This window comes from Podarcis cretensis, assembly GCF_951804945.1.
Source record: "Podarcis cretensis genome assembly, chromosome: 18".
Taxonomy (NCBI): Eukaryota; Metazoa; Chordata; class Lepidosauria; order Squamata; family Lacertidae; genus Podarcis; species Podarcis cretensis.
This window is the reverse complement of record NC_137188.1, coordinates 1,922,581-1,937,876: the sequence shown is the minus strand read 5'-3', so window position 1 is coordinate 1,937,876 and position 15,296 is coordinate 1,922,581. Positions and strand designations below refer to the sequence as shown.

General features: G+C 44.5%; 2 protein-coding genes across 4 annotated transcripts in view; one reads left to right on the top strand and one right to left on the bottom strand.

The window, feature by feature from the left end:
- S1PR4 (sphingosine-1-phosphate receptor 4) overlaps positions 1-7,409 on the top strand; it is a 147,492-nt gene extending 140,083 nt beyond the window's left edge. The window contains exon 3 of the transcript XR_013834566.1: positions 7,334-7,409. The gene's annotated coding sequence lies outside the window, so the exon portion shown is untranslated. The remainder of the gene's footprint in view (positions 1-7,333) is intronic.
- Positions 758-14,175, bottom strand: LOC307207127 (interleukin-27 subunit beta-like). 3 transcript variants are annotated; one of them, XM_079960877.1, is made up of 7 exons: positions 12,727-12,923; positions 11,347-11,464; positions 10,023-10,268; positions 7,107-7,221; positions 6,308-6,480; positions 5,344-5,507; positions 998-1,286 (listed from the first exon to the last, which is right to left on the bottom strand). In XM_079960877.1, exons 2-7 carry the CDS (start codon positions 11,432-11,434, stop codon positions 1,134-1,136), a joined length of 939 nt encoding a protein of 312 aa, XP_079817003.1. In that variant the 5' UTR covers positions 11,435-11,464; positions 12,727-12,923; the 3' UTR covers positions 998-1,133. The 3 variants fall into 3 exon arrangements, with proteins under 3 accessions (XP_079817002.1, XP_079817001.1, XP_079817003.1); XM_079960876.1 differs by lacking the exons at positions 5,344-5,507; positions 12,727-12,923 and adding an exon at positions 13,891-14,175 and having other exon boundaries at positions 758-1,286; XM_079960875.1 differs by lacking the exon at positions 5,344-5,507 and having other exon boundaries at positions 758-1,286; positions 12,727-12,947.
- Between the last annotated feature and the right edge of the window lie 1,121 nt (positions 14,176-15,296).

Below are 15,296 nucleotides of genomic sequence, written 5' to 3'. Positions count from 1 at the left end.
TGTTTGCTCTCAGTTTCTCCAGGCTAAACAAACCCAGCTCCCTCAACCATTCTTCATAAGGCTTCGTTTCCAGACCCCAGAATAGGGATTGATCTTGTAAGCCACTGGTATTAGTAGCAATAAAGGTAACACTAATCACAATAGGAAAGATATTAGGCATTGTTAACAATTGTTTTTAAGAACAAATGTTTACACATTTTCATACTGCTTAACTGTGTGAAATTAATTATGCTTAATTATGCTTAATTATGTATTCACTGCTTTAAGTAGTAATTTTAAGTGCATTGTTAATATAAGAATAAATGTGCAATACTGTTAAAATGCATATTTTCATAAAATGTAAACAGAAATAACTGAAGTATCCTATACTAATGCAGTGATTGGACTAATATAATATAATATAATATAATATAATAATCTGATGTCCTGCTTACAAGGACATCTGGTGGGCCCCTGTGAGAACAGGATGCTGGACTAGTTGGGTCACTGGCCTGATTCAGGGGGCTTTTATTATGTTCTTGCTCTTGTTTTCCAACAGTAACATTATATAAAAAGATTGGCTGATATGAGCCTTTTGAGTAATGAGATGTTATTAATTCCTTTTAAGATAAATTTGAATACTGCCATTGGTTGCAGTGTGATATAGATAGTGCTTTCTCAAAAAGCCCTTGTCAGAAACTTCCGGATTGGTGGTCTATGATCTTTTGGGGAGGGTGTGTGAAAGAAACTAGGCTTTTTCTTTTTCAACAAGAAACTGTTGTTGTTGTCATTTTTTATACAGAATGTTTATTGGCACAAGCACATACCAAAATGCAGGGAGAATAATGAATGTAAGAAATGCAAATAGAAAAATAAACTGAAAATACAGAGGGGAGGGGGAAACCGGGAAACAACTGAGAGTGCAATGAGAGTATACATTTGACACATTTATAGAAGAAAAAGGGGAGTCAGATTAGTTCCTAGTAAAGGAAAAGGAGGAAAAGGAGCTGAAATTTCCCCATGCAAATAGAAATTAGACTTCAGGCTCTGTGTGAACTCCAGAATTGCAAAAGGTGATGAAGAACTCTTGGCCATCCCTGGGAAGTGGGGGCACATCCGAAATCCACAGGAACTGCAGATGCTCTTCAAGCGCATCACTCTGGCATCCAGGCTGCCCCTGAGGCTGCCGGACTCCAGGGACTGTACTCGCCGTGATCGAGGAAGTCCTTCGCTGCCACCTGGGCATGGTACGTCACCCCAGGGCGGATCCCAGTCAACACAAAGGATGTCTGCTCGGTGGGCCTTGTCTGCGAGAGACAAAAGACCACAGCTGTAATTTCATTTCTCAAAAACCTGACACCCACCATGCCACTCTGAAGAAAAAGGAAGCCAGTGTGGCCCAGTCTAGTGGCTACTGACTGGAAGTGGGGAGATGGGTTCAAATCCCCCCTCTAACACGATGCTTCAGCCAGTTCCAGTATTGTTGTAAAGAAAAATCTGCCCTTTTTTCCCTTATGGGGTATCCAAGAGCCCATATAGAGTCCTTACGTAGGTTCCCTATTGGTAGGAGAAAATAACAGAGGCCAACCAGAGAATATTGAGAAGCAATGCAGCTAGTAAGCCTGATCTTTATTGATATGTTGCAACAGGGTCCTCACTCACCACATGCAGGAGGAAGGAGGAACTCAGAACAAAAGTGTGCCTGTCCTTATACAGCGGTGCCTCGCAAGACAAAAAGAATCCGTTCCGCGAGTCTCTTCGTCTTGCGGTTTTTTCGTCTTGCGAAGCAACCCTATTAGCGGCTTAGCGGATTAGCGCTATTAGCGGCTTAGAAAAAGGGGCGGAGTGAAAAAACTCGCAAGACTCGCAAGACGTTTTCGTCTTACGAAGCAAGCCCATAGGGAAATTCGTCTTGCAAAGCGCCTCGAAAAACAGAAAACCCTTTCGTCTAGCGGGTTTTTCGTCTTGCGATGCATTCGTCTTGCGGGGCACCACTGTATAGACATTTTAAATTCCCTCCCTGGAGTCCAAGGCCACCCCCAGATACAGCATACCTACATCACAGAAAGGGCGGTCTACAGCAGAAATCTGAGTGCTTTGTTTAACCTCCTGTCTGCCAGGTTAACTGTTTAATGGTCACTTGATTGGATTGCCTGGGGAGCCTGGCCAGTTGTTTGTAATGATAAATACTTAGTTCCTGAGCCACGTCACAGGCTCACACCCTATTCATATCTTAAATGTACCCTTAAGACTGGATTTGTGAAGGAAAAGACAATGGGGAGGCTTTTCTATTTTCCTTTGACCTTGCAGAGAAAACATTTGGTCAGTTTGGGAATCAAAAATGGTTTCAGGTCGGTCTTCCTGTGCGGATCTATATACGTGCTTGGTTGGTAACACTTATGAACACTTAACATATATCTAAAACCTCAAAATTCCTATCACAGTATCTCTGCCTTATCTACCTCAAAGTTTGCTGTGAAGATAAAATGCGAGGGCAGAGACCTGAAGCAACTTTAAAGGCAACCAAGTTGGTGCCCAGCGCTGCTTCCTGTGGGAAGGTGTGGAGAAGGGGCTTCTTTTATCCAAAATCTTTCCACATTCACTTTCATCGGAGGTCCCCGAGTTCTAGTGTCAAGAGAGTGAGAGAAAAAGCTTTCTCTGCCCACTCACTCCATGCCCTGCTTAATTATGTAGCACCCTGCTTGTGGTTAACGCTTAGCTGGAATGAAATATTCAACGCAGCAATAGAGAAATTAAAATAATAATTTATTTGTCAGACAAATAAATGAGAGGCACAGTGGTATATGGTTACCAAGCTCTGGCCTGCCCTCCTGCCATTCTGGCCAGCACTTATATTTCCTTAATCCAGCCCCCTTGCTCCTCCTGTGGCTGCCTCTGTCCAATCAGCCTGGTTGAAATTCCTATTGGCTGTTTGCTAGAACCAATCACAAAAGATACACCCATTTCCTTTTGCCCTTTTATGGGAAACAAAAAGCTATATATTCTTCTATCTATAAATGACAAATAAGTAGTAATATATCTTACATGTGTCTCAACAAGGAACCTTAATTACCAGCTCACCTCTTGCCCTCCTTGCCCTATTGCCCTTCAAAACAAATGGTTAATCTTAAATTTTTATCTTAAACAGATGTCAAGGATCTTGAGTTCACATCATCATTGAAAGATCTCCTTCTTTTGGAGGTCTTTAAACAAAGGCCTGACAACCATATGTGTGCTCTAATGATGTTTCCTGCTTGGCAGGGGGGCTGGGCTGATGGCCCCTGTGATCTCTTTCAACTATATGAAATAAGAATCTAGCATAAGGATTTAACATTTCTTAGTTTCTAAATCCTTTGCATAATTACATTTAAGCCAATATATTTAATACATAACATAAATAACCTTTTAAAAGGAAATCTTAAAAGGATCTCAGTTTAAGAAAGAAACAACTTTAGAAAAAGACTTCCCAAAATACTCTCTTCCTTTCTGCCAGCCAGATGCTCTTGGCCTTTTAACCTTAGGAAAATATGGCTCAAGTTTAATGGGAGGCACATGGTTTTATTTTACTATTTACCAACTCTTAATTTAACCACTCTTACAGCTTAATTGTACTTTGCAACATGCAAGGTCAGTGTCCTCGCTCTCAGCCTGTAATTCCCTTTTTACGACTTTGAGAATTGTTTTCTGCTATAAATCAGGGGCCCCCCTTGTCCAGGAGAATAAACATTGCCAAGGTTCTTAGGCAGCTGGTCTTCTGCCTGGCATGAAACATTTGAAAATCTTTAAGCTCATCTTAATATACAGGCCTTAATCAAAAATATAAGCTTTGATAAAAATGCAGGCTTATGATTAGATGCCTCAATTATATTATATTAATTATACCCTTCTACAGTGGTACTTTGGTTCTCAAACACCTTGGCACTCAAACAACTTGGAACCCAAACACTGCAAACCTGGAAGTACCGTAAGTACTTTGGAAGCTGAGCATGCTCCGTTTTGAGTGTTACGCTTCCGTTTTGAGTGACACACTTCCATTTTGAGTGTTACACTGAAGTCTGTCTGTTTTTGCTATTTATTTTGCGTTTTTGTTTTTGTGGCTTTTTTGTTTTGTTTTTGTGACTGTGTGGAACTGATGGATTGATCGTGTGACTGCAGTACATTGTTTATTGCTTTCCTTTTATGGATCTGTGGTCTCATTAGATAGTAAAATTCATGTTAAATTGCTGTTTAGTGGTTGTTTTTAAAAGTCTGGAACAAATTAATCCATTTTATATTACTTTCTATGGGAAAGCATGTCTTGGTTTTGGAACGGACTTCCAGAATGGATTAAGTTTGGGAACCAAGGTATCACAGTTTTTGGACCCCCCTCCCCCTAAAATTCACAGCACAATTTCTTACAGGTCCTGCTCGCAATCATGTTTCAGACTTACAGCCATGCTTAGCTGATAGTCTGACTCGTATTGACCCCTTCAGTATCCAAGTGGGCCATGATATTACATTGGAAACCGCCTAGAGTGGCTGGGGTACAAAAATAAATTGCTGCTGCTGCTACTACGACTACTACAGTGGTACCTGGGGTTACATATACTTCAGGTTACAGACTCCGCTAACCCAGAAATAGTGCTTCAGGTTAAAAACTTTGCTTCAGGATGAGAACAGAAATCGTGCTCCGGTGGAGCGGCGGCAGCGGGAGGCCCCATTAGCTAAAGTGGTGCTTCAGGTTAAGAACAGTTGCAGGTTAAGTACGGACCTCTGGAACGAATTAAGTACATAACCAGAGGTACCACTGTACTGTGGCAACGTGCTCAGGGAAGCCATTTTGAGAGTTAAAATATTAAGCAAGGAAGCCATTTTGTTGCTCTCGGCCAGGTCCCCATATCCAATAAATACACTCAGACACCCACGACCCAGAGACACACAGAGATAGGCTGATAAGGATTACCAAATGAGTACATGGAAGAGTCATGTCCAACTCCTCATGCCCTGTCTCCAGGCGGAACCTAATGTATCTATCAGAGTATGTGCAATGCTGTAACTTTTGATTGGATAAAGACCTGATTCAAGACTGTCTAAAGGGAAGCCTCCCCTGTTGGGAGGGGCCGGACTTTGGAACTTATTCCTCGGTGCCATTGCTTGCTGCCGGCAAACAATTAAAGCTTTCTTGCTGGTCATTTGACTGGCCTGACCATGTGCTACACTGCTGCTACTACTACTATTTCTATTATCTCCAATAAGCCAGCAGCCTGTGCACCAAAGCATTAAAGGAAGGGCTGCAAGAAGAAGCACAACGGTCAAATATAGGAAGCGCAGCAATTTTGTCCTAAAGCTACAGAGCCCTGACTTATTTATGGTGCTCTCTCTCACCATTTTGCTGGTGTTGGTTCCATCCCTTGAGTAACGGATCAAGTATTTGAGGGGGAAGTATTCTGGGAATTTCCAGGAGCTGGGGGGCTTCCACACCAAAAGTATCTTCTTCCTCTGGCCCGGGATCTGGGAGACGGTCAAGTCTTCTGGAGGGTCAGGCTTGACTAAGACAAAGGCAGTGCAGAGAAAATAATACAAAGCAAGCAAGTGGAGAGATGGAAGAAGCATGTGTGGCCTACGGTGCCACCTTCACACTAGGCACTAAATGGTTATGGATCCCAAAGAATCCTGGGAACTGTAGTTTGTTAAGGGTGCTGAGGATTGTTAGGAGACCCCACTAGTCCCCTCATGGAACTACAGTTTCCAGAGAGGTTTAACAATCCTTCCCGAGGAACTCTGGGAATTGTAGCTTGGTGAGGGGGATAGAGCCCTCCTTATAACTCTCAGCACCCTTTACAAACTGCATTACCCAGGATTCTTTGGGGGAAGCCATGCTTGTTTAAAGCGCTATAAATGTGTGGTGTTAATGTGGACAACATTTGGAGTCAATCCTGCCAGCCCTGTAAAAGCCACTCTGAATAACACAATGTGCCCTCAAAACTCTGAACCTACAAACCTGTTTCTGTCACCCTTGTGGTTTAAAACCTTTTAAATCCCCCAGTGATGGACAAGTTCCCTATCTCTGCACTGTAAAGACTTTTGCCCCAACGAAGCAGTGGAAGACTCTTGCTCATCTGCCTCCACCAGAGGACCAGGGATCCTTCTTTGGGCTAGCTAGTGTGGCCAGGTATTGGCTAGTGACTCATCAGCCCCAGCCATCATGACCAATGGTCAGTGATGATGGAAGCTGTAGTCCAGCAATGTCTAAAGAGCAACAGCATGTTACTGCCGTCAGCATGAATCCTGTTTCCTTCCGTTAGAAAAGTTGCAGGAAATCGTGTATCGTGATTCTATGAAAACTTACGGATCTCATTCTGGAAGAAGTAGTAGTGGGTCATTGCTGCCCCCAGGGGGTTCACCGCTGTTACATTCAGCACATAGGGATTGATGGAGAACATCTGGACATTGTCAATGGAGCAGCTGTTGGCCACTGTGGTAGCTTGGACACACTCCTTTACTTCCCCTCCCATGCCAAGCCTGGATTGCAAAGAAGTCAGAGATTAGCATGGGCTGCCCAGGCCACCTAGTGACAAGAGCAAACCAGCAGCGAATCACCCCAAGCGAGCTGGAGTTAACTCTATATTCGCAAAACAGGAGCTGCACAGGAGTGTCAGGCCTCATGAGCACAGCAATTCTTGCCCTATGGATCAGTTGCTGAGACTATAGGTCCCTGGCTCCCCACAGCTGCCTAAGTCTCCTCCTCTCCAGATTCCTCTTCTGCCTCTGATTCTGGACTTCTCTCTGCCACAGACTCTCCCTGCTCACTAAAACCTGTTGCCTCCTCAGCTTCTGATGCCTTTTCTCAGTCTGCCCCCTCTTCCTCCTCTGGCCACTCATTGTAGTCCCACCTGCAGTCCCTGGGCTCTGAGCCTTCTTCCCTTGGGGTTTCTAGCTGGTTCCTCCCACCATCCCTGTGTCCAACCAGTCCATGACACCTACTAAGGAAACAAGTTGGTTTATGAGCACCATGGGTAGCCCTGCAGCCCTTCTGAAAGCTTCACTTTAATTTGATAAATATTGTTTCCTCCGTTTCTGTGAAGAGAGAAGCCGAATTGCCACAGCTGTATCTATGATACCAATAAGAGGGAGTTTCTCCTTTTTACCTGTACGTGGAGGAAAAAAAAGTAGGCAGGTGTGTCTTTGTCTCCAACCTCCAGGAGCAATTGATGGCTGGGTAGGTGGTGGACCAGCACCATACTAAAGGCTTATCAGGTGGGTCTGGAGGAAAGGGGAGGAGCAGAAAAGGTGGCTTAATTAATTATTTCATAAAATTTATGCATTGCTTGATAGTATAAAAAAAAACCCCTCAAGGAGGTTTACAAAAAAAAAGATCATAGAATCATAGAATTGGAAGAGACCACAAGGGCCATCGAGTCCAACCCCCTGCCAAGCAGGAAACACCATCAATAATAAATCAATAAAACTGGGGGGAGGGGATCCAGTTAGGGTTGAAATAAACGACAGACGAATGACAAGTGTCATATGGGAGGCATCTCTCGAGCATGTCTCGGGGAGTCCCTTTTATTGAATATTACAGCATTGCCACATATGTGCTTGACTTTCTAAGCATCTGGGTAGGCTTGTCTAAAGGAACGCTTTTAGCAGGCACCAAAATAATACAGTGAAGGCGCCTTCTTGATATCTAGAGACAGGGAGTTCCAAAGTGTAGGTGCTGCCACACTAAAATATTGATTTCTTACATGTGTAGAATGGGTTTTATGTGGCACATGTAATACTGCCAATTCTAGCTGCTTCCTAGCAATCAGACCCCTCCAGCTGCCTATGGTGGCTGCTAAGGACAATGTTCTTAATTATGTCTAGTCCCGGGGGAAGGAGGATCTGCCACTGCACCAGTCCCTGACAGTTCCCAGGATTCTGTAGGTGGAAAATTATGCATTAAATGCATGGTGTTTACCCAGTCAATGAGTCACATGACCCATTTTGGTCATTGCTCTCTCTCCACTTTACTATCTGGTGGGGAGACAGTTACATTCGAGTAATTCCATGAAAATGTCAACCAACAAACACATTTTTCATTTTCATATTCAGCTAAGATGTTCTTCAAGAATAATTTTTGTTCACCAACACCACAAAGACAAAACTAGGGGACACCCAAATACCTTGGCTAACACACCACACCTTCTTAATCCAGCAGTAAAATCAGTAGCCACTAGGCCCTTGACCACATTTGAAAACCTTCGCCTGACAGCAGAGGGACACGGCTAGAAGATGGTATCCACAATATACAAGATACTTCTCCAGAATCCCTCAACACAATCAAAAAACAATAGGAGCACGACATAGGCTATGAAATAAACCCTACCCAATAGACTAAAATGTGGTCTAAACCTCCATTGAAAGCCATCTTAGCTAAAAGAAGGGAACTTACTTATAGATGGTACCTAACACCACAGAAATTAGTGCTGACACAAGCAGGAACCTCTGGTCTTGGTCTGTGGGAGGTGACTTAAATCACTAAGCTTCTTTCAATTTTTTAATTGGGCTGGAGAGGCTGCAGCTCTACAGGCACCTCCCTCCACATGTAGTGGGACTTTGATCCAACCCTTTTGGACAGCAATTCTACAAGAAATATGCAAAAGAACTAAACAGGCATTATAAGCCACCCTGAAAATGGTTGAAAGCAGTCTTGAACAAAGTGTAAATGGATTTTTAACACAATAAACACCACAAACACAGGGAATAATGCCATTGTGGGAAGTGTGATTATCTCAAAAGAAAGTGCAAAAACAGCAATTGAGGTACTGGTGTCAGTTGGCAACTTTGTTGAGTTTGAGACTGGGAAACTGAAAAGAAAAATTGCTGCCCAGCTGATGCAATAGGATATTCATAAGTATGAAACCCTCTTTTTTTAATAATGGGGACTTCTGTGACATTTACCTTCCCTGCCAATTATGGTATATGGTAAATTGAAACGAAAACCAAATCATTAGGATGTTGCCATGGCTAAGGGTAAATTCCTGTGGACGTTATAACTTTTAAACCCTACTATGCCTTTAATTGGGACGCAGGTGGCGCTGTGGGTTAAAGCCTCAGTGCCTAGGACTTGCCGATCGAAAGGTCGGCGGTTCGAATCCCTGCGGCGGGGTGCGCTCCCGCTGCTCGGTCCCAGCGCCTGCCAACCTAGCAGTTCGAAAGAACCTCCGGGTGCAAGTAGATAAATAGGGACCGCTTACCAGCGGGAAGGTAAACGGCGTTTCCGTGTGCGGCTCTGGCTCGCCAGAGCAGCGATGTCACGCTGGCCACGTGACCCGGAAGTGTCTCCGGACAGCGCTGGCCCCTGGCCTCTTAAGTGAGATGGGCGCACAACCCCAGAGTCTGTCAAGACTGGCCCGTACGGGCAGGGGTACCTTTACCTTTTATGCCTTTACTTATTCTGTTCCCATTTTCTTGCCATCAGCACCCCAAGTGGCAGATTACAGGTACTTGTTTCTTAATTTACCAACCCACCCCCCCCCGCCAATCCCCCCTCTATTCCAATTTTTAGAAATTGAAAGAAGCTTAGTGATTTAAGTCACCTCCCACAGACCAAGACCAGACCAAATTAAGGGGCAGCCAATGCCTTAAGATGAAGAAGACCCAAGGAGCAAGCTTCTAATAAACTTTGCAGGGGCCTTTGGTGAGCAGGACCTCTTTCTAAGAAAATACTATAGAAGAACCTTGGTCATGGGAAAGGCATTGCACGATAGCATGCAATTAAGTGCTACGCTGAATTTTGATTCCTCTTCCAACCAATTCAAAGTAGGGTTTCCCAAACTTGGGTCTCCAGCTGTTTTTGGACTACAGTTCCCATCGTCCTAGTCCTGCAGCTAGGGATAATGGGAATTGGAGTCCAACAACAGCTGGAGACCCAAGTTTGGGAAATCCTGGATTACAGAAAGGCAGACTCTTAGTTAGACTCTGGTGGGGAATCAACCAGAGAGGGGCAGAGTCACAAAAGACCAAACATCAAGAACTTGAGACACAAGGAATGTGGACTGTAATGGTCTTTTTCTACTCACAGCCCAGCTTCAGATGAATTCTCCGCAGCAACCGCCCGGTGGCGAGATCATGGCAACTGTATTCCCCATTCTGAGCCAGGCTGGCGTTCTGCAAAACAAGGCTGCCATCTCTTCTCACTGCCTTCAAAATCCCACGGAACGTGCTGCTCATTTTCCATCCCACCGTGGAGTTGCCTTCAGGGACGGGGCAATGCAAGAGGACTTCAGGCGCCCCAAGGCTGGCGTACTGCTGGTCTAGTGGAACTCCTGTGTTCCCCCCACCCCCCAAAAAAGAACAATGGAAGGGGGGAACAATTAATAATATACAACAGTTGCGTGGTATTGCATCAGAGGAAGAGATAAGCTTGCAGCACTTATCTTTTATTCCAGAGCTTACAAGTAGAATACAAGAAAGAACTCCTATTTTCTTACAATCATAGAATTATAGAGTTGGGAGGGACTCCCAAGGGTCATCTAGTCCAAACCTTTACAATGCAGGAACCACAGCTAATGAATCCCTGACAGATGGTCCTCTGGCCTCTGTTTACAAACCTTCAAGGAAGGAGAGGCCACCACTTTCCAAGGGAGCCTGTTCCACTGGCCAACAGCTTTTACTATCTGAATGCTCATCTTAATGTTTAGTTGGGATCTCCTTTATTGTCATTTGAATCAGTTAATTCAGGTCCTCCTCTCTGGAGCAGCAGAAAGCAAACTTTCTTTATCTTCCATATGAAGCTCTTCAGATATTTGAAGGTGGCTCTCATATCACCTCTCAGCCTTCTATTCTCACAATGAACCTGTGAGGTGGTGGTGGTTGTTGTTGTTGTTGTTGTTGTTATACTGCCCTGTACTCAGCGGTCTTGGTTAGCTGGGCTGAGCTGCTTCAGTGCCTCTTGCACTGTCTATAGACTGTGTCTGCTCAGCCTGCTGCTCAGGTACTAAGTGTACATGGGAAACATCAAGGATATCCCTTCATATGGCCTTTGAACCAGGACAATAACACCAATGCCTGATCCCCTATAAAAGTTTTCCATGTGAACTTGCTGTGATTCTACACAATGCACTGAAATGTGCAGTGATGCCCCCAGATTAACCACAACACAAATTAAAGGGGACCACAGGGGCTGCTAAGTAAGAGTTTCAAGACTGGGGGATCCCACCAGTTTTAACCCAACACAATATTAAAAGGTTGGAAAGGGGTCCTCTGGATGATATGGCAGGAGTTGCTCCAGGAAGCAAGGTGCTGGACCTCATGGAGCTCTGGAGAATTTGCATGCAGCTTTGGAGCAGCAAAGCAGCCACACTGCCAAGCCTCTCCCATCAGTTGCCTCTCTTCCTGCCATACCTTTTGATCCGTTGAACCAAACAATGTCCTCTTGTGAAGGGAAACCGGGTGACAGGAGAAATGAGATTGTCAGTATTATCCGCTGCATCTTCCTTCAGTGCTTGTGCAGCTTCAAATCCTGTGTGAAAGAGTCATCAAAACTCAACTTATGTAAAATACTTAATATGCAGTATTTTCCAAGCTTACAACTTAACTAAGAAGGACCCCTCCAGACGGCTGGTTTTTTGGTGGGTATATTCTGTAGCATGTTATTGATGCAGTAGGAGTGCATTACAGTAATGGTAGATTTACACTGGACCATCCACAGGTCACTCTGGTTTATTAGTTCTGCAATGTTACCACATTATTGCCGTCTGGAGTGGCACTCTTGTACTATAGTGCAACAAAAGTAGGACAAGAAACTACAACTCAGGAAAATTTGTGTTATTAAAACTTACAAGATTTTAGCAGGAAACAAGAGGATGTGCACCAATTGCAAGTGAAGCAGTATGACCACCTGAAAGATTTTACAGGCACAAATGGTCTTTATTTTTATACATAAAAATGCAAGGCCGTCATCACACTGTAGTTCATGTGGCTGCCAGTAGGTGGTGAACTTTAGCATGATGGCAGGTGGCCCAGGTGAGCTGTTTGATGGGGGGAGGTGCTTTGGAAACTGCTCTGTGAAGCCCACCCGCTTCCTTTAAAAGCAAGGGGGGTCATGATGATCAGGGAGAGGAGGGGCAAGCTGAGACGGGAAGAGGCAATGTGTGGGGCAAGCCTGGAGGGGATAGGTGAGTGAGGTGTAAAGGGAGGAGGGGTTGGCGGGTAGGCAGGGGTGGCAAGCAGAATGAGCAGGGGGCAGCGGCACCTAGCATTTATTTTATTTAACAAAATTTGTAAACCATTAGATTTTTTTCTTAAAATAAAAAACCACAACACCTCTAAATGATTTACAAAATTATAAAACAAAATATTAAAATTATCAACAGTCAAAAGAAGTAACTAAAAACATAATTAAAATTAGACAATTAAAATTGGCAGCTGAGAGAGAGAGAGAGAGAGAGAGAGAGAGAGAGATGTTTTAATTGTAAACTGATGTCTAGGACTGAACTCAAGGCTGGAAAAAAACAAGAATATGAGAGAAACCAAAATTGACAGGTTAGCCCAGCTCTCCATGACTAGCGAGGGCCCCAAAGTTCAGTACTAAGGGAGGAGATGGGGTGGCCCCTGGGAACATTGAGAGAGCAACAGGTATGCCATGCCATTGCAGGCTCATTGCGGCAGAGATGCTTTTATGCTATGATTTGTTAAAGGCACTGCTTTGCATGCTGCTGTCATGGCAACAGTAAATGGAGTCCTAAATTTTTATTTTTATTTTTAAGGGGGGGAGGGACTCACCAGTAGCAAAGATTTTGCCTTCCGAGTCTGGGCTGGTTACCGACCACGTCTATCTTCAGGAGGTTCTTCTGTGGTTTTGTCTCAACCGCTGGCCTTCCCCTCACTTCCTGGCTCACAGCTGATCTCAGGAAGCCTTTTCTCCTAAGAAGGGGCGGATTCCCATAACAGCCCCCCCCTCCACTGGCTCGGATTTCCCCTCCTGTCATACATCCCGGACAGAACATCCAGAATGACAAAACAGGCTTCCCGAAACTTCCCCAAGGCTGTGCACTCGTGTGTGTGTGCGTGTGTGTGTGTGTCCGCCCCCCCCCCATTTAACACTTCTTGGAGCAATTTTTGTTTAGGAAGGGGCATTCCTGATTCTCTCACAACGACCCTGTGAGGTAGGCTAACTGACCAGAAATGGGGGTGGGAATGTGAGTTATTCAGTATTCCCCCCCCCCTTCATTTTAAAGCAGTTATTAGAAGCACAAGTGGCAAAGCTGTTGACAACTATTGTGCCAGGTTTATCTATAAGCCTACAGATGCCTTCCAGGTGATTTGGAAGGCAGCATCCAGCAGATTTGCTGACTGGGGGTTGATGGGAGTTGTAGTCCAAAACTGTTCTGGCTGGGGCCGATAGGAAGAGCCGCCTGAAATATCCGGAGAGCAATAAGTTTGCAAAGGCTCATGCAGATAGAATATCCCTGCTACTCATTTTAGCTTCCTTTGCTAGAGTTATGAGTAGTGGTCGCCAGGTGGAGCCCTGTCTTCTCTCAGGCGGGTGTCGTTGCAGTGAGTACCGAAGCAAACATTTCAAGTCAAAACGGAAACTGGCCAGTGTGCAAGTTTACCCTTTTATTTAGATTGGAAGACAATAATCAGGCATCCGCACAACACGGCCAGTTCAACGAAGCTGATGTTGAAGAATCATTGCTTTGACACGGGCGATCTTTGCTTCTTCCAGTACACTGGCATTAGTTCGCCTGTCTCCACAAGTGATGTGTAAAAATTTTCAGAGACATTGCTGAATCAAAAGAAACAACCACCCATCTCTAAGCAATTTAAGGTACATAAAACGATATATGAAAATGCTGATAAAATCAAATTTATAAAACAGCCAGGGACAATAAAAAATTATCAAAAGACAGGTGAAATCAACAGTTTTCAAAACTACAGTCATACCTCGGGTTACAGACGCTTTGAGTTGTGCGATTTTGGGTTGCGCCGAATCCGAAAGTACCGGAATCTTGTCATCTGGACAGCCGAGGACCTTCAGAAACACTGCCCAGGCTTGCGCCCTGTGGGGGTCACTTCGGTGCTGCTAGTGCAGTTTGACTTCATCCCCTAGAGGTTTACTCCAATGTTTCTCAAAACAGATGGATGCCAACAAATATAATATTATTTCAATTTAAAGACCACTTTATCTAAAGGATCTCAAAGTGGTTTGCATACACAAAAATACAAAAAATAAAATAAAATTTGTGTAGAGCTGCACACACACAAAAAATGCTGCACAAATATAAGATGGGGGACACCCGGCATTCAGTAGTACATGAGAAAAGGAACTAGGAGTCCTAGTGGACCACAAGCTTAACAACAGTGTGATGTAGCAGGGGGGGGGGGAGCTAATGCTATTTTGGGCTGCATCCACAGAAGTCTAGTGTCCAGATCAAGGGAAGTCCTAGTCCCACTCTCTTCTGCCTTGGTCAGGTCACACCTGGAGTCCTGTGTCCAGTTCTGGGCACCACAATTTAAGGAGGATGTTGACAAGCTGGAAGGTGTACAGAGGAGGGAGGCCAAGATGATCAAGGGCCTGGAAACCAAGTCTTATGAAGAATGGTTGAAGGAGCTGAGGATGTTTAGCCTGGGAAAGAAGAGGCTGGGAGGAGATATGAGAGCCATCTCCAAACATCTCAAGGGCTATCATATGGAAGATGGAGCAAGCTTGTTTTCTCCTGCTCTGGAGGGTAGGACTCGAACCCATGACTTCAAGTTACAAGAAAGGAGATTCCAACTAAACATCAGGAAGAACTTTCTGACAGTGAGAGCTGTTTGACAGTGGAAGACTCCCACAAGAGGTGATGAGCTCTCCTTCCTTGGCGGTTTTTAAGCAGAGCTTGGAGGGCCATCTGTCAGGGATGCTTTAGTCGAGATTGCTGCATTGCAGGGGGTTGGACTAGATGACCCTGGGGTCCCCCTACAATTCTATGTCATAACATGTCAGGATGGACAAGAAGAACAATGTCCTCAATGTAGAAAGGCCATACTGTTTGGGGAGGAATCCAGTTATAAACCTGTGGCCCTGCTGCTCTGCTGGTAGCTGGACCACATTTCATGCTATGTTCCCCTTGCCTGAAGCACTTACACACACACACACACACACACACACACACAATGCCAAACTGAAATACAGCAAATGATAGAAAAGCGTTGTTAACTAAGTGTTAACTTCCAAACATCCCCAGGGTGTAGGAAATCCAGGTGTGGTCAAATTCTGTATCATGCAGATGGCATTCATTTATCCTAGAGTCTAGTCCAAGCCCCTGCGATGCAGGAATCTTTTTGCCCAACGTGGGACTCGAATTCAT